The sequence below is a fragment of the Pyricularia grisea genome, chromosome VII (assembly GCF_004355905.1).
Source record: "Pyricularia grisea strain NI907 chromosome VII, whole genome shotgun sequence".
Classification (NCBI taxonomy): Eukaryota; Fungi; Ascomycota; class Sordariomycetes; order Magnaporthales; family Pyriculariaceae; genus Pyricularia; species Pyricularia grisea.
The window spans coordinates 2665690-2692546 of NC_044975.1; the positions used below are offsets into that span (position 1 = coordinate 2665690).

Below are 26857 nucleotides of genomic sequence, written 5' to 3' on the forward strand. Positions count from 1 at the left end.
GATTGACGGCTTGTGTGGAAGTGGGCTGTACAGTAAGTAGGCCGAACGAACGTCGCAAATCGTGGTGGGTCCTTCAACTGACTGCGCTGCTTTGAGGGGACCATAATAAGGTACCTAAGGTACCTAGGTAAGGTAGGTAGGTTAGGTACCATTCGAGGAGGGTACTAAGGGTGCAAACGTTTGTCATAACCAATTCCAATTCCATTTGAGCACAGGGCAGCCTTGGCGGCTTTTGGGGTTGGTTGAGAAGCTCGGTCCCTGCACTGTAAATCAAAGTGAGGGGCTAAGCCACAGGTTTGGTCAAATGTCACGCGTCAAAAACGAAGATGCGGCCAGTAATAACGACAAATTAATAAAGTACCTAACCATCAAAACGTTTTCACCTGAGATGTTGATCATGACTAGCTTTGAGGAAGAAGAATAGGGCCGGTAAGGGCCTTGCGAGTTTTTCTCTAATCTCGGATTGGGCGGCAATCTGGTCAGCATCGCCGCGTCAGGTTCCAACCGTCGCACGCAGAAATGAAACATTTTGGAGCTGGGTACCTTTGCTCAAAACCAAAACGAGATGTTCAGGCTCGGCACATGCGTGTGGCTTGTGCTCAAACTCCGCACTTCCGACGCGTGTTATCGGAGGTATCTTAGCCTTGCCGTGCCACGGAGGGAGCCTTAATTTTGGTTCATAAAATAAACGACGACGGTCGCTTACTAACTAAATGTATAAAAATTTCAACTTTGGTCAGGACAGATAAGATGGCGTTGATCAATCGCAGTGGCTTTGCTTGTAGTTATTCTACCTTGGGTCTTTCAGGTAGGACTTTGGAGTGGAGGCTCCGAGAGTCAGGTAAGCTACCTCTTACCTTAATTACCTAAGGTATCCAGGGTGTCTACGTAGTAGGGCAAGGTAAGGTCAGGTAAGGTAAGGTACATGGAGATTAATCATGCCAGAACCTCGATCAGGACTTGTTTTAGTTGCTTACGGTAGACTGGCCACCTTATCTAGGTATGGCAGGTAGTACCTCACCTTGCCTACGTACCGTAGGTGGCTTCAGAGTATTGAAGCAAGTAACCGGACCACAATCATATCAAGGTGCATAGCAGTTTACAGTAAGTGCAGTTTTGTGACGATCAGATTTCTGCGGTTTCCCCAGAAAATCCCTGGCGGATTGATTAACTCAAAGAGCTGGAAAGGATTTGTTTTCTGGTGAGGATGCGATAGACGGATTGCTTTGACGTAATATCGAATCAAAATGAAATACTCTAACTCATACCAATTGCCTCTTCTATGTGCTTGCAACACTTGGGTTATTGCGGGAGATGAACAGGCTCGTCTCACTCGGAATCCTTGCCAGTAAATGCCCGGCTCGGAGCTCTTGAACTCAATCCACGGAACACCGAGTGCGAGATGTTGTGACTTGGGTGCGGTAGGTACCTATTATTTGTAAGCCGCCCCTCATTCTCATCAGTGGCGAGATGACGACAAGTTGAGGCCGCTCGCAAATGGCTATCCCCTCCACTTGGAAAGCTGCAAGCCGACCTAGGCCCGTACAGTACCCCACTTGGCTGGCTTGCCGTGGAAGTCTGACGAAGAAGGTTTCGCCCGAATATGCTCCGATATGTTTAAGTCCCCTCTCTCCTCTCGGAACCTACGGCTGCTGCTTCTTGCTCCCTTCTGCTCTATAAAATCGCCTCGAAAAACAAGCAAAAAAACAACCTTTTGAGCAACAAATTACACCAAAACAACTTGTTCATACCAAACAACCGTCAAAATGGTCAAAGCCGGTAAGTCTGGCAAGGTCCCTGGTTTTATACCTACATGGTTTACCCCGCTATGTCCATCAAGCTTCCATCCGGGTGCATTCGCTGCCTGCCTGACCTGGCTACGCTGAGATTCATTGAGCACGTTTTTACACTACATGGTTTGGCTTTGGATGCACCTTGATGGCCTCCTTATATTGGATTCCTTCCAATCGGGTAGCAGCGCAAGACCCTAGACATAGACCCTCCGACACAGCTGATCATTGGGGCCCCCATCCTACGAGTGTACCTGCTTTTACCGCAATCGAGAGCCCCTCGCTAACTGGATTATTCCTTATCCACAGTCGCCGTCCTCCGTCCCGACCCCAACGCGACTGTCCAGGTCTCTGGGCACGTCATCTTTGAGCAGGAGAGCGAGAGCTCCCCCACCAAGGTAACCTGGGACTTTAAGGGCTGCGACGCCAACGCCAAGCGTGCCTTCCACATCCACACCTTTGGTGACAACACCAATGGCTGCACCTCGGCCGGCCCTCACTGTGAGTTTATACCTAGCTAGTCCGGGGATGAATACACCACAGTATCAAAGGGTATAATGCCTAGATGACTGATCAAACCGTGGCTGACACTGCTGTTCCCCAATGTAGTCAACCCCCACAACAAGGAGCACGGTGCCCCCGAGGATGAGAACCGCCACGTCGGTGACCTTGGCAACTTTGACACCGACGGACAGGGCAACGCCAGTGGATCCAAGGAGGACAAGTTCATCAAGCTGATCGGCCCCGAGAGCGTCGTCGGCCGTACCCTTGTTGTCCATGCCGGCACTGACGATCTTGGCCGTGGCGGCCACGCCGAGTCCAAGAAGACCGGCAACGCTGGCGGCCGTCCCGCTTGCGGTGTCATCGGCATCTCGTCTTAGTTGGTCACTATAGCAGCCCTAAAAGAAGGATTGGAGCTGTAATGTCGTACAGACAGGAGAAAAGGAATCGAATGTCGATGTGGACATGAGCAAGATCTTTACATTTTGGCAGAATATATAGTATCAAATAAACAAACGATGCTTGACGCTCACTCTTTGGCCGAAATGTTATGGATTGCCTTTACCCAGAAGACCATTGTAACCTGCCTACCCAGCTATAATCACTGAGCGAAGGGCTTTTCAGTTGTGGAATTGGGTATCTGTTGTTAAAATATAAAAGAAAGGAGGTAGACACATATTTATATATATATATATATATATAAATAGCAAGGATAATTTGACATTCCCAAACATGAAGTAGGTAAATTAGCATGGTCAGATTGGGGTTCGTTGTTGAGTAAGGTTCCTGATGTATGCGCCTTCAAAGCCACTACGTAATTGGAACGGTTGCGCAATGACCTAAGGTAGCTAAGGTAAGGAGGTAGCTGAGGGTTTTCTTGAGCTCGAATGCGGGGCACAACTCAGTTCCTCTACCCCTGTTGGGCGAGACCCCTGAAGCTAGCCACGAGAGGTATATGGATGGCCTTAGCTTTTCCCCACACAAGACTTCATTGCTACTTCATTGCTCTGGAAGGAGGGCGGGCCTAGCTTATGTGAACGTGTTCAATTGGTGGCTATAAGCTAGACCAAAAGGTCACCGCCAAAGAGGAAAGGCACAAGACAGCTGATTTCATCCATCCATTTCTGCCCAAATTTCTTGTCAACTCTCAACTCCCACGCAGAAACACTTGAAAAGAAAAACAGGAAAAGGGTAGACGCATCAAATTCAGCTTCTCCTTTTTTTTTACCTTTTTCTCAGCTGGATGCTATTTTGGTACGTAACAGGCTCATGTTCATGGTTCTACAAACTCCATCTCCTCAATCCTTTCATCCAAGCCTGCCACCAAGCTAGATTCTCTACTTATGCTTTCGGAGCAAAGTGCATAATTCATTTCTACATGACACGCACAAGCTGTTTGACGGCTCGATAAAATCCCAATTGGCTTGGTACGAGTGTCAGAGTTTCAAGTTGCATGGAAAGGGAAGAGCAGCTAGTGTGTGTCCCGAAGCTTGGGAGGCTTTGGTTTATACACCGGCATGCAGAAAGCATTGAAAGTTCGGTGCTTTAGGTTCTATGCGGTCATGTCCCTTTCCATTCAGTTTTTTGCGATTTCTTGGTTTTCTTCATTCCAGCCAAAATCTATATAAACTCACAGACCTTGACTACCGATCTTGGTTGGTCCTCCCATTCTTTTTACATCTTAAAATAAACATAATCCAGGGTCTCATCACCTGAACTCATTCCTCAAACTACCGATTCCCAGACCCCATATCTAAAAATACCCACACTTTTTTCCTCGAAACCCCATTTTCAAGCCGGTTGAATCTTTAGCTAGCCCTAGATTGATTGGCCACTCAAGCTTTCAAGCAGCTATACGACCCTTACATCTTTATCGGACTATCTCACGTCTACAAGTCAATACTAACATAACGGCAAGACATCTCAAATCTACCTTCACACCCTTCACCCTCAGCCTCGTGGCCTTACCTTCGGTTCTCTTCGCCCAATATGTCCAATAAGACATTCATAGCTGTTGTCAAATCCATATTGAGTGGTGATACTTTGGTTCTCTCGAGTCCCAACAACCCGAACTTGGAACGGACCTTCTCGCTCGCCTTCATCAGTGCGCCGCGCCTTAACAAGGATGGTGATGAAGCCTTTGCCTTCCAATCCCGTGAGTTTCTCAGGGAATCGTGCATTGGAAAGCCTGTGCAGTGTAAGATCCTTTACACAATCCCTGGTTCAGGCCGGGAATATGGCTCGGCAATCGTAAAGGCTGGCCCCGAACTGCCCGACGCCCTTGTCAAGGCTGGCTGGGCTAAAGTTCGTGAGGATGCCGGCAAGAAGGAAGAGGACGAAGAGGTGCTTCAGAGACTCGAGGTCCTCCGCCAGCTTGAGAACGAGGCCAGGAGCGACGGCAGGGGTCTCTGGGCTGGTACCGGTGGCCACATTGAGGTACAGAATGACCTCGGTGGCCCTGAGTTCATGAAGGAGTGGAAGGGAAAGACCGTCGATGGTGTGATTGAAAGAGTACTCAGTGGAGACAGGCTCTTGGTCCGTCTGCTGCTCTCGGACAAGAAGCACTGCCAGGTCATGACGCTACTCGCCGGAATCCGCACCCCCGCAACACAGAGGGCCGGTCAGAACGGCACTACCCAACCAGCAGAGGAGTACGGCAACGAGGCCAAGGCCTTTGTCGAGACAAGGCTGCTCCAGCGCAAGATCAAGATCGACATTGTTGGTGCTAGCCCACAGGGTCACCTGGTTGCCTCGCTCATCCACCCCCGTGGTAACATTGCCGAGTTCCTCTTGGAAGAGGGCCTGGCACGCTGCAACGATTTCCACTCAACAATGCTAGGCGAGAAGATGGCTCGCCTCCGTGCCGCCGAGAAGAAAGCCCAGGACGCACGCCTGAGGCTCCACAAGAACAGAGCCGTCAAGGCCGCTGGCGAGGGCGGCAGCCACGACATGACAGTAGCCAAGATCATTGGTGCCGACTCCATCATTGTGCGTAGCAAATCCGGAGCTGAGCGCCGCATCAACTTCAGCAGTGTCCGCGGGCCAAGAACCGCTGAACCGTCTGAGGCACCCTTTAGAGAGGAGGCCAAGGAGTTTCTGCGTAAGAAGCTCATCGGAAAGCATGTGCAAATCACGATAGATGGCAAGAAGGAGGCAGAGGGCGATTTCGAGGCTAAAGAGGTGGCGACAGTCACACAAGCCGGCAAGAACATTGGATTGATGCTCGTTCAGGAGGGTTACGCCAGCGTCATCCGCCACCGCAAGGACGATACAGACAGAGCCCCCAACTATGACGAGCTTCTCGCCGCCCAAGAACAAGCCAAGACCGACGGCAAGGGCATGTGGTCTGGCAAGGCACCCAAGATCAAGCAGTACACCGACGCCTCGGAGAGTCTTCAGAGGGCCAAGATCCAGCTCTCTGTCCTCCAGAGGCAAAAGAAGGTCCCCGCCATTGTTGACTTTTGCAAATCCGGATCCCGTTTCACCATTCTGATCCCTCGCGAATCGGTCAAGTTGACCCTCGTCTTGGGCGGCATCCGCGCTCCTCGTGCTCCTGGTCGCAACCCTCAGACAGACAAGGGTGAGCCTTTTGGCCAGGAGGCACTCGACTTGGCCAACAAGCGGTGCAACCAGCGCGACGTCGAAGTGGATGTGCTTGACTTGGACAAGGTTGGCGGGTTCATTGGAGACTTGTACATTGGCCGTGAGAGCTTTGCCAAGATCCTGGTCGAGGAGGGTCTGGCGTCGGTTCACCAGTATTCTGCCGAGAAGTCAGGGAACGCTGCCGAACTCAACGCCGCGGAGAAGCGCGCCAAGGAGGCTCGCAAGGGTATGTGGCACGACTGGACTCCTGCAGACGACGAGGAAGAGGACGCCGGCGAGCAAGCTGCCGCCGCTGTCGAGTCGATCAACATCGACAAGAAGCCCCAGGACTACCGCGACATCGTCGTGACCAACATCGAGCCCAACGGCCGCCTCAAGATTCAAGAGGTCGGTAAGGGCACAGCCGCACTCGAGACCATGATGACCGAGTTCAAGAAGTTCCACAACAACCCCGCCAACAACGTATCCGGTGGCCTGACCAACCCCAAGGCGGGCGAGTACGTAGCGGCCAAGTTCTCGGCCGACGGCCAATGGTATCGTGGTCGGATCCGATCCAACGACCGAGCCGCGAAGGTGGCCGAGGTGGTCTACATTGACTTCGGAAACCACGAGAAGCAGCCGTGGTCCAAGCTGCGGCCCCTCGACCAGCCGCAGTTCACAGTCCAGAAGCTCAAGGCACAGGCGACCGACGCCTCGCTCTCGTTTGTCGAGCTGCCTGTCAACCACCCCGATTACATGAACGAGGCGCTCAACGCCATGGCCGAGATGACCGAGGGCAGGCAGCTCGTGGCCCTGTACGACTATGTCGACTCAAAGGACGGCAACCTCGCCTACATTACAATCTTTGACCCCAAGGCCGGCGGCGCCGGCGGCAGCGGCTCCACGTCCAAGGACTCGCTCAACCGCGAGATCGTCGCCAACGGCTATGCCATGGTCCCCAGGAAGCTCAAGCTCTGGGAGAGGAGCAAGGTCTTTGAGACAACGCTCAAGAGCCTCAAGGAGGTTGAGACCCAGGCTAAGCAGGATAGGCTGGGCATGTGGGAGTACGGAGACATTAGCTTTGAGGAGTAAAAGAAGGAAAGAAAAAAAAGAGTACGGACGGTGTTGTTTTGTGTTGCAAAACTTTGTCAAAAATCTAATATACTACTAGGTCAAAAGTGTGTATATCTCGATTAAGCGGGCATTTTGTCTCTCAGAGTTTCCACATGCGCTTTTAGGTATACAGAAAACAACAAAAGCAAAAACAGATGGATTGTCTTGCTGTTGTGATCTTGTGATTTTTGTAGGGTATAGTAATGTAAGCGTGGCCGGGGTAGGTTGCAAAACTGAGCAGAATTAAGAGGAAGCATCGTGCCATGTCATTCGCTTGATCAGGTCCGCCTCCCGACCTCGTATAGTTCCCTAGCGCTCTCGGATTTAGTGGTAATTTGCTATTAGCTTACTGTCATCGGGAGCATAGGCTTCTCTCCATTATATCCTCTGAAAAGTACCTGCAGCCATGTGTGCTCATAGAATTTTGGAATGGTGTGCTGGGAATGTCGGAACATGAATGACCTACTGAACTCTTTGCGGCGAGGACCGTGGATGAGACGAGCAGTTTTGTTTGGCGCCCTTGGAACACAGATATAAGAAGAATCAAGATCTTACAAACAAATGCTTCATAAAGTTTTCATTTACCAGCTCAAAGAGTCGTGTGTACACCGAGACAATCTGGCACTTCTATTATACGCAGCTTTTCCCAAAAGATTACACACTTTTATCCCGCAGTGCTTAGGTATCTCATGATTCATCCTCCTCCCGCCTCACGTATTTTCTTTTCCATATCTCCGTAACGCCCTATGCCTCAATCTTCGCCTTGAGGATACCCTTGAGCGTGTCGGCATCGGCAGCAAACTTGCTGATACCCTCACGCAGCTTCTCGACGGCCATCTGGTCCTCGTTGAAGTCAAAGCGGAACAGGGGCTCGTCGTTGATGTAGGTCTTCTTCTCGATGTCGAGCGAGGAGGCGGCCTTGGCATCCAGCTTCTGGGGGACGGGCTCGGTCGAGTTGAGGAGCTCCTCAAGTAGGTTGGGCTATGATTTGGTAGGTATAGGTTAGCTTCTTTTTCAAATAATTTCTTCTGTCCTCGAGAGGACAGTATAATACTACTGAGCGAGAAGAGCACCAGAAAAAGGATTATGCTCACCGAGATTGTCAGGTAGTCGCAGCCAGCAAGCTCAGTGATCTCGCCAGTGTTGCGGAAAGAGGCACCCATGACAATGGTCTTGTAGCCAAACTTCTTGTAGTAGTTGAAGATGTTCTTGACCGACTCGACACCGGGGTCCTCCTCCTTCTTGTACTCCTTCTTGTGGGCAGCCTTGTACCAGTCGAGGATGCGGCCGACAAAGGGGCTGATGAGAAAAGCGTCAGCCTCGGCGGCAGCGATGGCCTGGACCAAGCTGAACATGAGGGTGAGGTTGCAGTTGATGCCGTGGTCGCGCTGCAGGATCTCGGCGGCCTTGATACCCTCCCAGGTCGAGGCGATCTTGATGAGAACGCGGTCCTTGGAGATGCCCTCAGCCTCGTAGAGCTTGATGATGTGCAGGGCCTTGTCGACCGAGGCCTTGGTGTCAAAGGAGAAGCGGGCGTCGACCTCGGTCGAGACCTTGCCGGGGATGATCTTGAGGATCTCCTTGCCGAACTCGACCAGGAGACGGTCCAACGAAGCATCGACCTGGTCGTTGACCGAGCCGCCCTGCTTCTTGGCGTAGGCAATGGCATCGTCGATGAGCTTGGCGTACTCGGCCTTCTTGGAGGCAGCCAGGATCAGGGACGGGTTGGTGGTGGCATCTTGAGGCTTGTACTTGCCAATGGTAGCAAAGTCACCTGTTTTGTTGGTTTTCGTGGTTGTGGTTAGATATCTTGTTTGTTTTGTGTTTTTGTTTGCTAAACCTTTTGATGTCCGAGACAGGAGAAAATTGGGCGGGGAGAACTAACCAGAGTCACACACAACAGTGGTCCCTGAGGACTTGAGCTGGTCGAGTGAGTTGGACATATTGGTGATGTGGTTGTATGATTTAGTTAAAGCGTCTCAAACGGCTTGGTGGGGTTTGTTTATGGTGTTGTGTTCTTCGTCTAGAAGTCAATACTTGAGGGGTATAATGGAACAGAACAAGTGCAAATGTAGAGGGAGTAACAGAAATCGTCAAGGTTGGAAGGTACAGATGGAATCAAATAAAAATACGTCGGCAAAGGTGGGATGCTTGGGAGCGATACGGTCTAGCTTTCCTGTCAATGGGATGGGGAGTGGAGGAGCAAGGGTGCGGCGGCGTGGTGGCGGGGTAGTTTTTTCTCCATTGCCTTTAGGCGACTGGCGTCACTGCTACATCAGTTGAGGGTCGCTACAATTTACAGTGTGTTGTTTGCTTTTGTTTTGCTGACTGAGCACACCAGAAGACTCTTCTTCTTTCGCCTCCGATGTGTTTCCGACTTGTCTCTGAGCTTGCCCGGCTGTTCCGTCCGGGTGGGACGGACCACACTACGGAGCCTTGTTGAGAAAATGCCTCGTCATAGTTGGAGCGCATACCAAGTCCTGTCTAGGTATGCCTTTCCCTGTCAAAGTTATGCCTCATTAGTCGCGGCAGCTTGTGACCTGATTAAAATATACATTGCAGCTACGCCATCATGTAAGAAATAAAAAAATTCAATTCTAATTTACACGCTGCTGGTAAGTGTTTATGTAAAAAATGCTGACATCCGGATACTACCTAGATGCAAGATGATAATTCACCCACCGTCCCAAACCAACACGCGTATATGTATTATCATATCACCCAGGCTCGTTCAAGTACCAGACGCATCTGATACACCCTTGGCTATGCTTGCCCCCTGCTTGGGGAGACCTTACTAAGTTGCGCAGATACTCAACAGTTGGCCGTTAACAATCCCCACGTGCCTTGGCCGATTGGTAATTGATTGGTTAATCCTAACGTCGGGTTTTGAGTCTTCGTTTGCTGCATTTTATTTATCCGCGCCAGACAGAAAAGACAACCGTTCTTCAGATGCAGCGCAGCCTCGAGACAAGAAGTTGCTCTCTCAAATTACTACCGCAAAAGGTTACGTAGGAGCAGCTGACCGAAAGCCGCCAGGGTGGACGGCGCATCTCCACGGCGAGGTCGTTCAATTTGGAACTTAATAGAATGTCCGGTATAGTGTGTAGGTAGGTAGAGCTGGGTCCGATAACACTCCGACGTCATCTTCAGGACATCTGGACAGAACATGCTCTGCTGTCATTTCAGTGGAGTTTGGTGTAGATCTTTCCAAGGGACCTACCCTTGTGCGTTGATGTCTAGCATCACAACCATGGAATTTACCCAAGGTATCCATCCATCTTGCACCAATACAACCATCACGTCTTCAAAGTCCGTGTACAATTTTTTGACTGATTGAAACGATTTCTTATTTCTATCATTATTTGGAATCCCAATTGACGCCAGGTACGCCTAACCATGGAATTCCCCCCAAATACAAAAGAAAATGCTCTTCCAAAAGAAGAGACAAAAGATTCCCCAAAGACAAAAAGACCATGAAAAAAGAAACTGTAAAGCGACAAAAAAAGAGAATGCAAATTGGTATATCGTGCGATTTAGTGTAATGCAACTCAACTTCTCTGTACACAAAGGATAACTTGCGTCGCAGCATTTCCTCAGGTCCGTCCCTCGTCTTTGGGACTGCGGCTGCGGCTTCTCTTCTTCTTCTTCTCATCGGTGCCTTTCTGACACTCGACATTCACCGTTTCATACGTAACGCCCTTCTCGGACGCCTCGATCACCAACGCCGTCAGCTCTCGACCGTAAACGCACCCGGTGTCGAGTCCGAATGTGGTCCCCGGCTTGGCATCCTTGGGCACGCTAAGCCCGCGTTTAGCGTCGTGACCATACACCACAGTCATGCGCTCCTTCTCGTCTTCCACCTTATTCTTCTGGTATTTGGTCCAGACATCAGACCACTGTTCTCCATCGCGGCCCTCAATCGGCAACACAATTTCGTCGTGATAATCGGGTTGCTCCTTGCCGTCGCGGAGTCGGTTGGCCAGCTCCGTGTCCACCTGCTCGTCTGACGGACCGGGCGCATCTTTGTTGCCCGTGCGCTTCTTCTCGGCTTCGTGAAGCTCGCTCTTGACGCGCTGACGACGAGCTTCGCGGCCTGGGTACACGAACGTGCGCATGTTCATGACAGCCCACGGGTCCTGCATTTTTAGCTCCACTCCCGGGACCAAGCCGGCGTGGACTACAACGAGGTTGGTAAAGGGCGATTCGCGGATCGTTCCGATACGTAGAATCACGGGCAGGTTCGAAAGCCAGTTGAGCTGCGAGGGTGTTAGGGAGTAGACGGTGGTGCGGTCGCTCTGGTCGCCATGGGAGAAGGGATTTTGCTCCAGCGTGTCAGTGGCCGGTTCGGGTAGGGCGAAGCTGAGTGGTGCGTCCTTGTCAACTTCTTCGTGCACATCTGGTTCGGCAGACACGCCAAAAGCACCGGGGCCATCGTCGCCTTCAGTGCCTGGGACCAGCTTGTTCTTCATGGAGCGGTGCGCAAGGATAACCCGGTCTTCATTGTTGCCGCGCACAGCACTTGCGCGCAGCCGCATCGCGAGGTCAACGACGCCGGCGCTGTCGGGACCTTTGTTGACCATGTCGCCCACCAGTACGAGGTGATCGCCCTGTTCGCGCTCGAATTTGACCTTTTTGAGCAGGGCCTCCAGCTCCGTCTTTTGGCCGTGCACATCTCCAACGATCACTAGCCTCTTGGCACGCGGGTGGCTGCCGCCATCGCTGCCCTGTCCATCCTTCGGGATTTGCGGTACTAGATCCTCTGGCAATTCCGCGACGAACTTCGGCATGGCCTTGAAGGGCGGACGCACCGCCGTGCCGTACGACATTTCCGCAAGGGGCTTCTGCTCTACTACTTCCCCAACAGGTGGCTTGGGAGCTGATTCCTCTGTGGGCTTATCGCCACCTTGTGGCTTTTCGGGTTTCTGAGCTGGTGAGTTGCTCGCCGCTTCCTCCGCCGGCTTTGCGTCGCCATTGGCCGACTTCTGGTCATCTTGGGTCGGTGGTTGTGCTGGTGCTGGTGCTGGTACTGGTACTGGTGCACTAGACGTGTCTCCAGCTACGTCCGGTGATATATGTCGTCCCATGGCAGTCCCGTATGAGCGAGTGTATAAAATGTAAACTGTAAGAAGCGCCAGGACGGCTCCTATAAGAACAACAGGACGGCGGCGACGTAGGCCTGCGCCCATTGCTGATTGGACGGCCATGCTGTGTTGCCTGCGGAACCGGTGCGGGGAAGCGATGCGACTTGTGGGGGTTGTCTGTGGCTTATCTTCTGTTGGTTGTTTGTCGTTGTCGAAGATATCGCTGCGTGTCATGTTAGAATTAGGTGAGACGACCAAGGGGAAAACAATCCAAAAGAATGCGTGATACAATTGTACGAGGCGAGGGAAAATATAGGAAATGTCAATGTTTCTAGGTGAAATGGTTCGGTGTATCGATTGCAGCTTGGACGGTGAGGGCGAGAGCAAAAAAAAAAAAAAAAAAAAAAAAAAAAAAAAAAAAAAAAAAGTAACACAAAGTGTTCGAGATCCCTTACCAGTACCAATTGAATTTGCTTCTTCTTTGCGTATGCGCCGCTGAGCTACGTCAGTGGGTTGGGCTGGATAGTTTTGCAGTGAGCCTGTGCTCTGTGCAAAATCCCTCCCTCAATGTTACTGCCGTCCGAGCCTGTATTTAGAGGGCCAACTGCTGTATCCACGGTAGTATGGTGGTGTACAGATTCCCAAGTTAAGTCGAAAGGGAAAAGGAGTGGAGGATGAGAATCAAATAAGACAGATAACAAAGAAACAAACAACGACTCAAAGGACAAAAAAAATCCCCAGTTCAAAAGGGTGTGGGCAAAACCCGGCGCGTATTACGGCATGCAAAGGCATATTAACGGCAGGAGCATAAAAAAAAAAAAAGAGGGCGCAATGAACGACTAGCAACGCAGGCAAGTCAAAGCCGATGACGCGTTTAGAGGCTTGGAAAATTTGGCATCTGGATACTATGGAGATCTTGGCTCCAGGGAGGTCGGTATGCAGTACGGGATGTGGAAATCAGGTAGGTACTTGGCTTGGGTCGGGTCGTGTGAGCTTTTGTGAGTTTTTTTTAAGTCTTGTTCGAAACCACCTAGGTATCCAGCAGGGATCTGCAGTTGGAACGAAAATATCTCCACGTCCATCTCCCAATGCAACTCAAGTCCACCGGGACCAAAAAAACCCCAATAGCAGATTGTACTGATTTTCGTGCCATCAATAACCTTAACGAAACCTGACAGATCATCCACATATTCCTCAGTTCTCAGACGAAGGAGGAAAGGAGAAAATACCAAGTAAAAGTAAATGATACACATCTGCAGCCTCAACCCGCGGCTGAAGAATGTTCCCGGGTATAACGGCCACTGGCTTGACAAAGGTGGAATGTTGTGCAACCGCAGCCAAGATACCAAGACGCCAAACACCGCTTTGGGATTGTGCCGACTTATCCACCATCCGCCAATCAGATGGGGTTTGATGTTACCCAGCTGTCCTGTGGGGGGTTCAACAGATACCAAACTCGCTACCCGCACTGCCGCTTAATGGAAATCACAATTAGAAATCTCGTGGCAGACTGGGGGGCCACAAAAGGAGTTCGGGGTGTAACGCATAAAAGGGGGAACATATTATATTAGTTGAGGGATTGAGCAACCTTTGACCCTTGTCTTGTCTGCCAGAGTCCACGCAATCTCATTATGTATAAGTCTTACCTCCCTCAATTCGTCGGGAGTGCAGTAGGTACGACTGGCTGGATTGGCTGGCGGATTTTTCAAGACTCCGAGTACCGTAAAAATTCACACTCAGTTGCCCCCCAGTCACAAAAATTAGCAAGGGGCAAATTGGCTTGCACGAAAGTCTCGAAGATCAGAGAATAGCATCAGTCAATTAGTCCTTCCATCTATTCAACATATGACCAGGAAAGTCCACTTTCCAGTAATGATCAGGCTAGACGTCTAGTGGAGGGAGGCCTATGATCTTCGCGGAACCGCTGGATATTGACGCCGCATCTCATGAGGTACTTGGTCTAATGTGACCATTCAAGGGCTCTGATGCACTCTGATGCACTCTGATGTACACCAGCAAGCCCTAGATAAACGCATGTCTTGAGATATTTGTGGCTTAGAAATCGGGTTTACCATTGGAGAAGGGAATGCCTTCGACGGCGAGTATGTTGTAATAGCACATGTAAATCGTTCCTGGTCGTACACTTGGCCGGTGTTTCTCATGGTTTGAGGCTAGTCCCTCCTAAACCCATAAGGTAGGCCCTACGCTGCCTCGATTATCACTTCTTTTGGAACCCCTCGAGCTTCTGTTTCTGCTCCTCCCTGTACTTGCGGTTCTCGGCCTCCCTCCAGTCCTCGGGCTCCTTCTCGTTCCCGTCGGTCCTCTTGACACCACTCGCAAACGCACTCCGCCCCGCGTACAGCTGATATCCCTTGCCGTCATCCTCCGTATCCTCAAGCTGCTTAAATGTGACGGGCATGTTGCCCCGGAATCTCAGGCGCATGTCGATCATACCGCGGCGGCAGTCACCGAAGCCCTTCTTGAGCTGCTGGCACTTTGTGGGGAGCGTCTCGGCAAGCGGTGACCGTAGACATTCGGCGGCCGTGTGACGCTGGACCATGACGCATTCAGATTCCTGGAGGCATTGCGCCAGGGCAGCTCCTGTGGTGCGTGGACGAGAGGGCTATTGTCAGCTTTGTAGTGCCCTTTTTTTGGTGCAAAAAGTTAGAATGTTTTCCAGCAGATCAGACGTACTTATTTCTTTACATGAGCTGGGCATTTTGATCTTGATAGCTGATGGAGCTAGGTCGGGTATGCGACAGGACTACGAGGTCGGAACTTTTGGCATGACATCCATCTCATCGCCGCGACATGGCTTCACCGTGGCACTAGCGGCATGCGGACCTGGCACTATTTCGTAGCCTTCCGATTGGTGGCAGACCAAAAAGCGGACCGCTGGAGAACTGTCGCAAATCACGACCTCACGTGATTATTGGGGATTTAAGTTCGGATGATTTCTTTTTTCTTTTTATCAGACTTGAGTGCATCCGATCTTTACAAGAGACTGTTTTCATATCAAACTGGGATTCTTTTATTCAAAATACTGAGCGCATCTACTTAATTATTGAAGGTTTCTGCACGTCTTGCTGAAATCTGCTGACCGTACACTCAGCACTTCTGTCAGTGCACCACTAATCGCCGCTGTTGTACTCCGTACGCAGTACAGCGCCCAATGGCAAGGATGTCTTAACCTTTTGAGGAGGCGCTATGACGTAAATATCCGGGCCCCACCAACTATCGATATTTACCCCTTTGTCGAATTAAGTACAGGAGCTACCCTTTCCCCCATGCCATATGGAAGACGGAATGTTTTCAATGCATGTGATAGCGCCCACCTCAGTTTTCTTTACTGAGGATGACTTCTAGCCCTGTACTTTAATTCCAAAAAATAAATAAACCTGTTTCCCTACCACAAACTTACCGGTTCTTACCTTAGCTAGCTTACCGGGAACGACCTTGTCAAGCTGCAAAACAAAAGCAAAAGAAGCACCAAGCCGCAATCCCTAGCCTCTTGGCAAGCATAGCGATATCCTTATTGTAACCTTTTTGTCGCCCTTGATACGAACACGCTGCAAACCGCGCCTACGAACGACCGCCAACGGGGTTTGGCGCCCAAACAAACGCGATAATAATGCATTTGCCTTTCCTGGGGCGACTGAATATGTAGGTACCCCCGGGGTACTCGTTTCTGTTTGCTCAGCCCAGTGAGCTAGCTTACTGACTTTGTGGCTTCTTTGTTCCAGTCCCGAATATGTCGCCCTCCTTGGTTCATTCTTCTTCGTTGGGCTTGAGGCCTTGATTCGTGTAATCACACTAGCGCTGCGTATGCCGACGCCTCGTTTCCCCCGGTGATGACGAACCTGAAAACGATCGATGCAATCATGAGCGAGATTCTAATCATTATCCGCGACTACAGCCTCGACATTGATATCCCTGCTATATGGCGTCTCGCGCCGAATCTTTAACCGATATTCCACTCCTAAGCAGAAGATAGCTGTGGAAAAGCAGAAACGTCCGTACTTGTTTGTGTATTTCCCCCTAGAGCGGAGTCTGGATTTTCCTGACTAACACTTGTCTCTCGATTTGCCATAATAGCCGTGTCCACTTCGATTCGAGATGCATCCGATTTTGTCGAACTTTGCGCCCTGAACGGCTACCAGGCTGAAGAACATGTAGTTCAGACTAAAGATGGCTATCTACTCGGGCTGCATCGCCTCGCATGGAGAAAAGGGGAGGAAGACCAAAGAGTCAACAGCGGCCCAAATAGCGTCCAGAAGCGTGTAGTGTACTTGCACCATGGTCTGCTCATGAACAGCGAGGTCTGGGTCTGCCAGACGGACACAAACCGGTCGCTCGCGTTCGTGCTAGTGGATCAAGGTTTCGATGTCTGGGTGGGTTTTGCTTACTCCTGGGCGTATCGCCCCCTCCCTTTTGCAGCTTGAGGGGCTAACCAGAGATATGACAGCTTGGAAACAATCGCGGCAACAAGTACTCGAAAAAAAGTATCAACCATCCACCTACTTCCACGGCCTTCTGGAATTTCTCCATCGACGAATTTGCTTTCCATGACATTCCGGATAGCATCGCGTATATCCTGGAGACTACAGACGAAAAGTCGTTGTCGTACATTGGTTTCTCGCAGGGTACAGCACAGGCCTTTGCCAGTTTGGCCGTCAATCCAAGACTGAACCAGCAGGTCAACGTCTTTATCGCCCTCGCGCCAGCCATGTCACCGGCAGGACTTTCGAACAGAGTAGTGGATGCTCTGATCAAATCGTCACCTTCGGTTCTGTTCCTGCTCTTTGGTCGCCGAGCGATCCTCAGCTCTGCAACCATGTGGGAGACCATCTTGTATCCTCCGATCTTTATCAAGGTCATAGATGTTGCTGTGTCTTTCTTGTTTGGTTGGAAAACCAAAAACATCTCAACTAGCCAAAAGCTGGCTGCTTATCCCCATTTGTACTCGTTCACCAGCACCAAATCGGTGGTACATTGGTTCCAGATTATCCGTACCAAGAGCTTTCAGATGTACAACGATGACGTCCAGCAACCACTGTCGCTGAGTACAAGCTCCAAGTTCACGAGAGTGGCTAAGTATCCTACGCGGAACATCAAGACGCCCATAGTCCTAGTCTATGGCGGTTCCGATTCGCTGGTTGATATCAAAGTCATGCTTCGCCAGCTGCCGCCTCAGACCGTCGCCACCGAGATTCCGCGCTACGAACATATTGACTTTTTGTGGGCGCGCGACGTTGACGCGCAAGTATTCCGCCACGTCTTCGACGCGCTGGACTCATTTACTGGTGTGGAACACACCAAGGAAGAGTATAACCGGTATAGGACTGCTCGCTCTTCCAGCATCAGTGCCAGCGTCAACTTCAGGCGACACGCCCATCATGATAGTGTGGACAGTCAGGCAGATGTGGCAGATGTGACAGATGAGACCACAGCGACAACCACCGAGGCGGAAAGCGACTCGGGTGAGAGGACCCTCGTCAACGGCCGCAGCGGGTCGAGGTCTAGACTTCAGCACCAGGCCACAGAGGGTCTGCGTAGCCCTTCAAGGGGATCTGAGGTCTCAGTAGGCACGGGCGGATTGACTACAAATGGTGCAGCAGCATCCGATGGTGAAAGCTCCTCGGGTTCGCCCGCCAGGCGAAGGGCAGGCATTCTACGCCATTCTAGCGGCGTGAGCGTCGACTCTCTGCGTCAAGGCCGTGGAATTAGGGTGGGTGCCAGTCGGGCCGTAGGGGGTGTGACTGCTGCAATCGCCGGCGGCAACTCTCCCAGCAGCGGGACGGATTAGGATAGACCGCCATCAGCTCTGGCAGTGTTGGCTTCACGGAGGCCCGGTTCGCCGGCAGTGGCGACTAATATATTGAGGCAGCCGAGTCCTCTTGCGAGAAGCTGAAGAAGCATCCGCTATTCTGTTTTTCTCTACACAATCTGCAAGCAGTTATGTGGTCAGAGAGAGAAAGTTTGCAAACCATTTCCTAGTGTCTCACCGAAGTCTCCTAGAAATTTGGGGTTATCATGTACATCTCTACATGTACATCGAATTTGGCGTTGCGGTTGGCTTTTACCGTTTGGGCGCAAGAAAAAAAAAAGCAAATTGCTTCTCCTTTGTTGTCACCAGGAACCTGACCTATAGATATAAGTACCTTACTATCAAATATTTATAGCATTGAGCAGGTTTTGTGACATCTCGCTTCAACTTCAATTCAGCCTCTCCGTCCAAGGGAGTTCAAAAAAGCTAGCTTGGCCATATTTTGGGGGATATCGGATTGTGCTCGTTATGTCATGTTCAGATTGAGACAGGCTCAAGCTCATGCTAGCTGAAATGCACAGGTCGGAAGTCGGGACACTTGAGTGGTAAGTAACTGTAAGAGCCTGAAGGTCCTTTTCAGTCTCTCGCCACTGAAACAAACCACCGGGCAGGCCAGAGAGTCGCAATGGTTTATTCATGAGTTAACTCTAGCATAGGTAGGTATACTACTCTGTATGAGCGGTCATGAAAATAACAAACTAGCCGTACATCAGCATATATATCCGTGATTGAATTTGAATGGAGAGAGGCTACAAAAAGCTTTTTAGTCAGACGCTTAATCGCAAGTCTTGTAATACCAATATTTTAATATTGCCAAGTTCAGCTTTACATAACTACATTGAGCTGGCTACACAGAGTCAAATTTGCTAGCTACAACCAAACCATGCAGGCTCCTGGGTTATGAAGGTACGGGATGGGTATTTATTCGAAGGAGCACAGACAGGGATGGGATGGCTCAGGGCAGATAGAGGGCATCTCGCCCGCAACACAAGCTACTAATCATCCGGGACAAGACTTGTCGGCGGTGCACTTTCTTTGCTCACATCCCACTAAGATAACTGTTAGTGAGCTTACAACGTATCTGCATCCGCGTGATCGTCAATCTCGCTCATGAAAGCTCCCGCACTGAGAGCGTTTGACGGACGACGACAGGTAGTGAAAAGGAATCACGTGGAGATGTACGTCACAAGTCGCATACAGTGCGCCAATAACCATAACATTCCCGCAATCAATATGGTTGGAAAAAAAAAAGTCCTGGGTTGAATGCGCAAAATTGTGCTGTAGCTAAATAGCTGAACAAATGCACCATAGACGAGGGCCATTAGGGGTTTGGAAGCGATACTTAGCAGCCAACATATTTTACTATAAGCATGTCAAACGGCGAGCTTTATTGAAAAAACGCCGATACAGTGTGTATCACAGTTTGCAGGTTATGTCGTCAACTTTCTCACCAAAAGAACCCCGCCATACCAAATGTCACAATAAACGGCAATATCTGCAGCTCCTTTGAGGAAGAAAAAAAAGAGAGAGAAAAAAAAAAGGAAAGGAAATCACAATGACAACAAAAACCCCTCCTCTACTCGAGCCATATCTTGGACTTCCGGCAGAAGCCTCCCTCATAGTGCTGTCTGGCATATTAGGGGCAAGTACAAACTGGCTCGTGCTGCGACATTTGTCCAGCTGTTTGGGTAGTGGTGGTGGTGGTGCCAGCAGCTTCAAACATGATGTCGAGCTAGACGGAAGCGCAGGGTCGCCAGGTGTTGACCATGGGACGCCACCCGCAGTGCTGCTCGTGAGTTTCTTGCGGGATTATGGCTACTGGAAGGACAGTGCTGGGCGGTTGGTGAGTGGATGGTTTTTTTTTTTTTTTTTTTTTTTTTGTCACGAAAGAATCAATCTCATGAGATATTTCGTAGATTTGTGTAGATGTTACGCAACGAATTCATAACAGCGTTTTTTTTAGGAATATGAAATAACAATCACAACTTGCAAGAAGCAACTTCAAATACCCACTGTACGCTAACAATAATATCGCAAACAGGGTATAGACCTCACAGCCCTCGGCCGCAAAGGCCGTTTCGGCTTTGTAGATGGCCTGACGGGGCTCTTCACGTCGACGCCCTCGGGAGCCACAAATGCACAACCACCAGGGCCTTCTCCCAACTGGCCTCAGCTATCATGGGACAAGCGAACAGGAGTCAATGGCATCCAGGCCGCGATACGCGCCTCCATCGACTCCCTCCGCGCCACCTCCCAGAAGGTGATGCTCGTCATCGATCAGCCTGACCTCCTCCTGGCAGCGACCGGAGCGACCGTCTCGGGGCTGCACGACATGATATTGGAGCTGCGTGAGGTTAGTATTCAGCACTTCATCTTACCGCTGAATTTTCCCCTTTTTTCTTTTTCTCTTCCTATTCTCCTGAACGTATCATTATCAAAGGACGATCTGCCCGAGCATCGGCTAACTGCTCGCAAAAAAAAATAGCACGTTCACGCAACAATCATCACATTGTCGGCGGACGAGCCTCTCGTCGGCCATCAGCAGCAGACCACACTGGAGAGGGAGCACGCATCCTTGGCCCTGTCACTGGCCCACGAGGCCGACATCCTGCTCGCCCTGCGCCTGCTGGATACGGGCACCGCCAACGACGTGAGTGGTGTCGTGAGGATCACGCGCGGCGGTGGAGCTGGCGGCGGCGATGGCAGACGGCCTGTGGAGGAGCATGAGTACCTGTATCATGTCGGTGGTGATGGTGGTGTGAAAGTCTTTGAGCGTGGCCAGTAGTAACTGCAGAAAGCCTCGGGTATGGAAAGATAAAAGGCCCTGCATAATGGTGTAAGCATATCATATAGACGTCTGCGTAGGGATTCAGTATGCGCCGAAAGCGCTTGCGCGAGTTTGGAGTTCATTAAGAATGACCGTCCATCATCTCATTTATGCACCCAAGTTCACATACGATGACCATGGACCAACACAAGATCATCAGAGGAGTTCCTGTCGTTTCACTTTTTTATCTGGACGGAAAGACGATAGAGCCCGAAATGCTTTCAATAACGCCGTGACCGATCCTGTCTCGACCACCACAAACAAATGCGATATGTCATAAAAGTCCGTTGCCCTCACGGCTCTTCTTTTGTCCGTGGGGCAGAATACCAGACGACCCAAAAATTCAATCCCCCCTTTGTCCGTTCCGTGTTGCTGGTCATCGTGACGCGCCGTTTTGTGCGGTTGAGAGTCGAGAGAAGAAAATAGATCTTTTTTTGTAAAGGTTTTTCCCCCCCTCAAAAACTAAAACACAACTCCATTGCCATCCCTTCCCTCAAAACAATGCCCGAGAAGAAAGAAACCGTTTATGCCGTGACGTTGTTGATGCCGCGCGAGCCCTTGGGGGTGCCGGTCTGGAAGTCGTTCTTGAACTTGCGGGTGACGGTGCTGAGGTATCGCATGCGGCCGGTACCGGTGGTCTTTCTCCGCTTGGCCTTCTCGCTCCAGTTGTCTGTGGTTTCCTGTCAGCCTTGACTCCTAGTAGCTTCGCAGCTGTGATCCTCCATGCCATGCAGTGGTCGGAGTTGGATACGCCTGATGCGGATGGGAAGAAACGTACACTTCCGGGTCTTAGCAGCAGGGTATCCGCACGAAGCGCAGGTGTGCTTCTGGACGTGGAGGGAGCGGCGACCTGTAGTATCCAAGTGGTTTTCATCAGCCTCAGTTCCGACGGTATTTCATCAACGGTACCATTCTTGGACGACCAAAATTCCTCCTCAGATCCCAAACACAAGAGACACGCGCTCCAGCCATTCGAAGCCGATCAACACATATCCTCGGGTCGCCCAAGTTCCCATTCATGACAAAAATTCGCTGGTGGGGTACTGACCGCAACGACGGCACAGAGTGTGCGACTTGTTGTGGCGCTTTCCGAAGCTGGAGGTACCCTTCGCTGTTCGCGTTCAATCACAAATCGTCAGTAAGCTGTTTGCGGTCGTATCGGGGTGCCTTCGAGTGGCATCGTTCGGCGGGGGAGTAGGTAAAGGTCTGTGGGCGGCGACGTACTCATTTTGCCGGTATTTCTGGTCGAAAAGTTAGTTGGTTTGAATTCGTGAGTATTCAAGCAACAATCAAGTTTGGATCAATGACATACCTCTCTTACAAACCTTGTTGGGCGGCTGGAGGGGCGATATTTGTCGATTGTCGTTGTCGTCTTGATGGCGAGAAATTCCCAAGGGTTGCAACAATTGAGCCCTTGCTCCCACAGTGGTTCTGTGGTGCACGTGAGTCTGTGGTCTGTGCTTTAGTAGGGCAAGTTGGAAATCGAGTTTGCGAATTGTGGGGTTTGGGAAGTTGAAGTGGGACAGCCTGATTTTTGTGAATTTTGTGGATGTGATTGTCACATGATGTGATAATTCACGTGCTGGTGTTGATCAGCAACTTTCGAAGCAAACAACGTACCTGGGCAACTGAGGTACCTGATAACATTGGAAGCTAACACAACAAGTTCCCGTCATTCTATGGTTGAACACCCCAATACCCTAGCTAGATTCAAGCATTGCCTGCCGCATTCAGCATCAAGAAATGTTTTTCACGTCCAACCGCCCATTGTATCTCCCCTTTTAGCTCAAGGCGCAGGATTCAGACACCGGCCTCTCGGCTCCCTCGTATCAACATCTGACCCTAGCTCTACTGACAGCTTGCTTCCCTTCTTCTTTGCTCCTCCAACGTGGAATATCTGACAGCTCAACACGCACTCTTTTTTAGCCATCTTCCTTAAGCCTGGCTTGATATTGACGCCAAAACTTTGCCTGCTCTTACGCCCACCTCGCAATGGTGGCGATCTCCGCCGGAGGTGCCCGTATATCTGTCGGCACCCTTTGACGATCATCGCGCGTCTCCGTGAACTTGTCATCGGCAAGCGCCTGTCGCCATATAGAGACTGTAGTTCTGCAGTCAAGACGTAATTAGCTCGTCTTCCTCGCCGCTACTGAAGTCTACCACTGCGATAGAGACCTGTCAGGATATGTTGTTTTTTCTGGCTGACACTGCCATCTCCGATTCAGACATGGACATTGCCGGACGGTGGCCAGGTAGGAGGGTCGCTCAGAAATCTCAGGACCAGTAGGGCTGCATTTGTCGTAATAGACCCTAGGCGGCTTGACGCAGAACCTGTGCATGCTTGACATTCGATCCAGGGTCTGGAAAGTCATAAAAGACTATTTAGACTCGGTCAATTTCGCACCTGCGGCATCGGACGCAATATTATATGACCATAAGGGTCTCCCGGAACATGAATGATGCCTCGAAAAGCCCCTGTCTGCTATCCGCATGCCACGACCTGGTACCACAGGGGCCCGACATCCGGACGGCGGAGCACAAGGACGTGAGCCAGTATCGGCAAGTTCTCTTTTTGAACGAGATGCCGATTCGCATCTAGCATCCCACCGCGCCAGGAACCGATCAAGTTGCGGTCAGTCCTGGGCTGCCACTGCACAACCCAGCCCCCAACTCTGAACCGGCACAAAGCAGCCATCCGAGACCAGCTCGTAAGTGGATCGATCGATGAGTTCTTCCATATCATCCAAATAGTCGGGAACTGCCACTGAAAGTTACAATAGCTCGAAGGTAATATGAAGATGTCGTGCTCTCCTCAAAGGACGAGATCCTCGACATGTTTTTCTCGGATCGTCTAGTTGATATCATCGAGAAAGCCATGCATGGTTAAAGTCCTGAGGGGACGACTTCACAAGAGATTACATCTTCAAGGGCATTCTGCTCAAGGTAGGGGGTGTTAAAAGGTTCGTGAACGAGCAATGACAAGGCATTTACCCAAGGACATTACTGCGTGCTTGTGCAATACAGTGATGCCACACCAATCAAAGACGTCGGACCCGCGCTGATGAGCCGGGGCTGCATCAGCTGCTTGCGGTGTGGGACTCTATCATAGTACATAGTAGGCTGAAGATCTAAGGTACCTTCCATTACCTACAAATTACCAAAGGCGGCTGATTAAGTTCAGACTTCCTTTCAAGGCATCCATTCTTGCTCGAGGGGTCGCGCCAGTCACTGCATCTCAGCCGACTAGAACAAGTGCGACCAGACCCCTGATGTTGCAATGCTGGTTGGTCCGCAGATGACAGCTCACAGCTGATGATAGAGGACAAATTACAAGGAAGCAATTTCCAAGCACAGCTGGAGAAAACGAACAATTGTGGAGAGCAAAGCAAGCCTACATGGCAACTCGACACGGTACTTGAGACTTGAGGCTGTTTCTTGGATGAAATACCCCGCACTAAACGTGGGCCGGTCCGCTACATGCCGTCTGCTACCCCCCTCTGTACCTAAGAACATGTCAAGTGTCTATTAAGTGCTTATAGTAGGCGTTTAGTTAGATGCCATGAATAACTCACTGAAGGACAGACTGCTTCTGATATATTCAGTCGATACCAAGCTGTGGATATTCGAGGGCAAAACCTGTTTCTATAATTGATTTAATACATTCTTCCGACTCGGGTACAAATATAACCCGTAGTCTGAGCTTGTTGAGCCCAGTCCAAAGCTAAATATGTATGGCTTGGGTGATTACTGAGGATTACTGAGAATTACATAAACAACCTAGCGTTATGGGTCAGCTTAATTAATGTGACATGTATTCGCTACTACTAGACGCCGGTTAGCGTGGGTTAAGATATATTCATTCTTAGTCCTTCTCTTTCCTCAAAGAGCAGGTTGCCCAAAAAGAGCCATTCTTGGGGTTTTGGCCAAAAGTCGAAGCAATTACCTTATATTGGACGACATAATTTCCATCTACATATAAACTTTTTTTTTTTTCTTTTTTTTTCTCGCACCAACCCAAAAGAACAAAACCAATTTGAAGATACAAATCACCAATAATATACAAACCCACCCACAATGGCATCACAATCAACTTCAGAAGGGCGGGGAGCAGCGCCGACCTCGACGCCCGAGCTCCTCGACCTCACTATCGACAACATCACGCAAAACACAAACGTCATAAACTCGCAGGCGCCATCGGCCCGGCTCCGGTACGTCATGGAGCGGCTGGTGACGCACCTGCACGACTTTGCACGGGAGACGCGGCTGTCGACGGAGGAGTGGATGACGGCCATCAACTTTCTGATCGCGACGGGCCAGATCTCGGACGACAAGCGCAACGAGTTCATCCTGCTGTCGGACGTGCTGGGCCTGTCGCTGCTGGTCGACAACCTCAACCACCCGACCCCTCCGGGCTGCACCGAGGGTTCCGTCCTGGGTCCGTTCCACACCCACGACGCCCCGACGCTGGCCAACGGCGCCAGCATGACGTCGGACCCCGAGGGGGAGCCCATGCTGGCCGTCTGCACCGTCAAGGACCGCGACGGGAACCCCCTGGCCGGCGTCAAGATCGACATCTGGGAGACCGACTCGGGTGGCCACTACGACGTCCAGCACCGCGACAGGGAAGGCCCCAGCGAGCGCTGCGTCATGGTCTCGGACGACCAGGGCCGCTTCTGGTTCCGTGGGCTCAAGCCCGTCAGCTACCCGATCCCTAGCGATGGGCCCGTCGGGAAGCTTTTGGAGAAGCTGGGCAGGCACTGCTGGCGGCCGGCGCATGTGCATTTTATGTTTGAGAAGGAGGGGTGGGAGAAGCTGATCACGTAGGTTTTTTTTTTTCTTCTTTCTTTCTCTACTGGATCCGTCACCTCCCTATCCCTGAGGTTAGACCAGAAATATGGCCCACGTGAGAAGATGCAACACACGTCACTAACACCCGAAACAAAAAACCAAGTGCGCTCTACCTCCGCGGTGACCCCTACGAAAAGACAGACGCCGTCTTTGGAGTCAAGTCGAGCCTGACCATCGACCTGGACAAGGTCGACGCTGCAACTTCGAGCGAGTACGGCGTGCCCGAGGGCACATGGCTGCTGCGCCGCGACTTTGTACTGGTGACCGAGGAGGAGACGTCCAAGCTTCGTGACGAGAAGGCGGTTGAGGCCCTGAAGAAGCTGGGACTCAAGGTCAGGCTGGAGGATCATTTGCCTGTCCCGGATCTAGACTAGGTTCCGATGACATGTTTGACACTGGTCATAAACACTGCAACGAATAGCCAAAATCTCACGAATAGAGACATGTTTCAGCGGTGAACTAAAGAGAAAACACAAGCTTTTATGAATGCGAAAAAAAGCACATCGAGGACTTTTTATGTACGGGGGGATCACATTCCGCGATCTACATATACAGAAGGTTTTGTATGTACACGTTGAGGTGTCCAAGAAGAAAAGGCCATAGCCTCGACCGGCGAAAACATATACAGATAACTCGCCCTAGACGCGCCGGCCACTGGGATCGTCTAGGGCGCGCAACGCCATGAGCTTGTTGCTGTTTTGTTCTTCATCCAAGTTCTGACAGGAAAAAAAAGGAAAATAGAAAATAAATCACATCAGGCCCGCTGACGCAAGATAAATCATAAAAAGTCGTGAAGCATGACATTGGTATAATGCCACTCAGAGAAGATGCCTATTATAACTTGGAATGGGTTGAAGAGAAAAAGAAGTGGGGTTTAGAGTCAGAATGATGCAAAGCCAAATCCAGACGCCGGAAATCAGAAGACTTTCTTTTCTCTTTCTTTTTCTTCTTTTGACCGGCTATGCAGAGATGACTTAACAGATAAGAACGTAGCTCTGCAATACACACTCGTCAGTAAGGATATGATCTCAGTCTTTGCAGTCCAAGGGGGTTCTGGCTTGAACAAGGGGCTAGAAAATAGATAAAAGGGTTGTCTTACGTTGCTTCTGCCAGCAACTCATCCCGTTTAGAGCCCTCGAGATTTAACCATGACTCGCAATGCCCAAGGCTGAGATATACCAGCTGAATCTTTCTATTCCCAGCTTGAGTAAGGTAGTTTGAGTGTGAGAGAAACCCTGCCGCTGCCGGCAGTAGCGTCCGCATCGGCATGGACGCTCTGTCATGATCC

At 50.7% G+C, this 26857-nt stretch overlaps 10 protein-coding genes across 11 annotated transcripts; 6 read left to right on the forward strand and 4 right to left on the reverse strand.

The window, feature by feature from the left end:
• Positions 1 to 1355: 1355 nt before the first annotated feature.
• On the forward strand, positions 1356 to 2823 carry PgNI_10799 (uncharacterized protein). Its single transcript, XM_031130772.1, has 3 exons — positions 1356 to 1779; positions 2100 to 2291; positions 2400 to 2823. The coding sequence occupies exons 1-3, from the start codon at positions 1767 to 1769 to the stop codon at positions 2669 to 2671; spliced, it is 477 nt and encodes a 158-aa protein (XP_030979836.1). The 5' UTR covers positions 1356 to 1766; the 3' UTR covers positions 2672 to 2823.
• A 1457-nt stretch (positions 2824 to 4280) lies between these two features.
• PgNI_10800 (uncharacterized protein) lies at positions 4281 to 6965 on the forward strand (the record flags this gene model as incomplete). Its single annotated transcript, XM_031130773.1, has 1 exon — positions 4281 to 6965. One exon carries the CDS (start codon positions 4281 to 4283, stop codon positions 6963 to 6965), a length of 2685 nt encoding a protein of 894 aa, XP_030979537.1.
• A 570-nt stretch (positions 6966 to 7535) lies between these two features.
• On the reverse strand, positions 7536 to 9215 carry PgNI_10801 (uncharacterized protein). The gene is made up of 3 exons (XM_031130774.1): positions 8872 to 9215; positions 8081 to 8760; positions 7536 to 7967 (listed from the first exon to the last, which is right to left on the reverse strand). Exons 1-3 carry the CDS (start codon positions 8927 to 8929, stop codon positions 7731 to 7733), a joined length of 975 nt encoding a protein of 324 aa, XP_030979471.1. The 5' UTR covers positions 8930 to 9215; the 3' UTR covers positions 7536 to 7730.
• A 65-nt stretch (positions 9216 to 9280) lies between these two features.
• On the forward strand, positions 9281 to 9835 carry PgNI_10802 (uncharacterized protein; the record flags this gene model as incomplete). Of its 2 annotated transcripts, none has more annotated exons than XM_031130775.1 (2): positions 9281 to 9474; positions 9646 to 9835. In XM_031130775.1, coding segments are annotated over 2 exons (333 nt in total), but the record flags the coding sequence as incomplete, so codon positions are not given. The 2 variants fall into 2 exon arrangements, with proteins under 2 accessions (XP_030979468.1, XP_030979469.1); XM_031130776.1 differs by lacking the exon at positions 9281 to 9474 and adding an exon at positions 9504 to 9560.
• Positions 9836 to 10579: 744 nt separating this feature from the next.
• Positions 10580 to 12301, reverse strand: PgNI_10803 (uncharacterized protein; the record flags this gene model as incomplete). The annotated part of the gene is made up of 1 exon (XM_031130777.1): positions 10580 to 12301. One exon carries the CDS (start codon positions 12299 to 12301, stop codon positions 10580 to 10582), a length of 1722 nt encoding a protein of 573 aa, XP_030979470.1.
• Positions 12302 to 13933: 1632 nt separating this feature from the next.
• On the reverse strand, positions 13934 to 15049 carry PgNI_10804 (uncharacterized protein). The gene is made up of 2 exons (XM_031130778.1): positions 14762 to 15049; positions 13934 to 14668 (listed from the first exon to the last, which is right to left on the reverse strand). Exons 1-2 carry the CDS (start codon positions 14784 to 14786, stop codon positions 14286 to 14288), a joined length of 408 nt encoding a protein of 135 aa, XP_030979466.1. The 5' UTR covers positions 14787 to 15049; the 3' UTR covers positions 13934 to 14285.
• A 412-nt stretch (positions 15050 to 15461) lies between these two features.
• Positions 15462 to 18229, forward strand: PgNI_10805 (uncharacterized protein). Its single transcript, XM_031130779.1, has 5 exons — positions 15462 to 15730; positions 15811 to 15890; positions 15984 to 16079; positions 16163 to 16458; positions 16533 to 18229. Exons 1-5 carry the CDS (start codon positions 15699 to 15701, stop codon positions 17871 to 17873), a joined length of 1845 nt encoding a protein of 614 aa, XP_030979467.1. The 5' UTR covers positions 15462 to 15698; the 3' UTR covers positions 17874 to 18229.
• A 1220-nt stretch (positions 18230 to 19449) lies between these two features.
• Positions 19450 to 20679, forward strand: PgNI_10806 (uncharacterized protein; the record flags this gene model as incomplete). The annotated part of the gene is made up of 3 exons (XM_031130780.1): positions 19450 to 19737; positions 19936 to 20247; positions 20380 to 20679. The coding sequence occupies 3 exons, from the start codon at positions 19450 to 19452 to the stop codon at positions 20677 to 20679; spliced, it is 900 nt and encodes a 299-aa protein (XP_030979464.1).
• Positions 20680 to 21245: 566 nt separating this feature from the next.
• PgNI_10807 (uncharacterized protein) lies at positions 21246 to 21964 on the reverse strand (the record flags this gene model as incomplete). The annotated part of the gene is made up of 3 exons (XM_031130781.1): positions 21946 to 21964; positions 21500 to 21832; positions 21246 to 21401 (listed from the first exon to the last, which is right to left on the reverse strand). The coding sequence occupies exons 2-3, from the start codon at positions 21593 to 21595 to the stop codon at positions 21246 to 21248; spliced, it is 252 nt and encodes an 83-aa protein (XP_030979465.1). The 5' UTR covers positions 21596 to 21832; positions 21946 to 21964.
• A 2831-nt stretch (positions 21965 to 24795) lies between these two features.
• On the forward strand, positions 24796 to 26301 carry PgNI_10808 (uncharacterized protein; the record flags this gene model as incomplete). Its single annotated transcript, XM_031130782.1, has 2 exons — positions 24796 to 25541; positions 25673 to 26301. 2 exons carry the CDS (start codon positions 24796 to 24798, stop codon positions 25941 to 25943), a joined length of 1017 nt encoding a protein of 338 aa, XP_030979472.1. The 3' UTR covers positions 25944 to 26301.
• Positions 26302 to 26857: the final 556 nt, after the last annotated feature.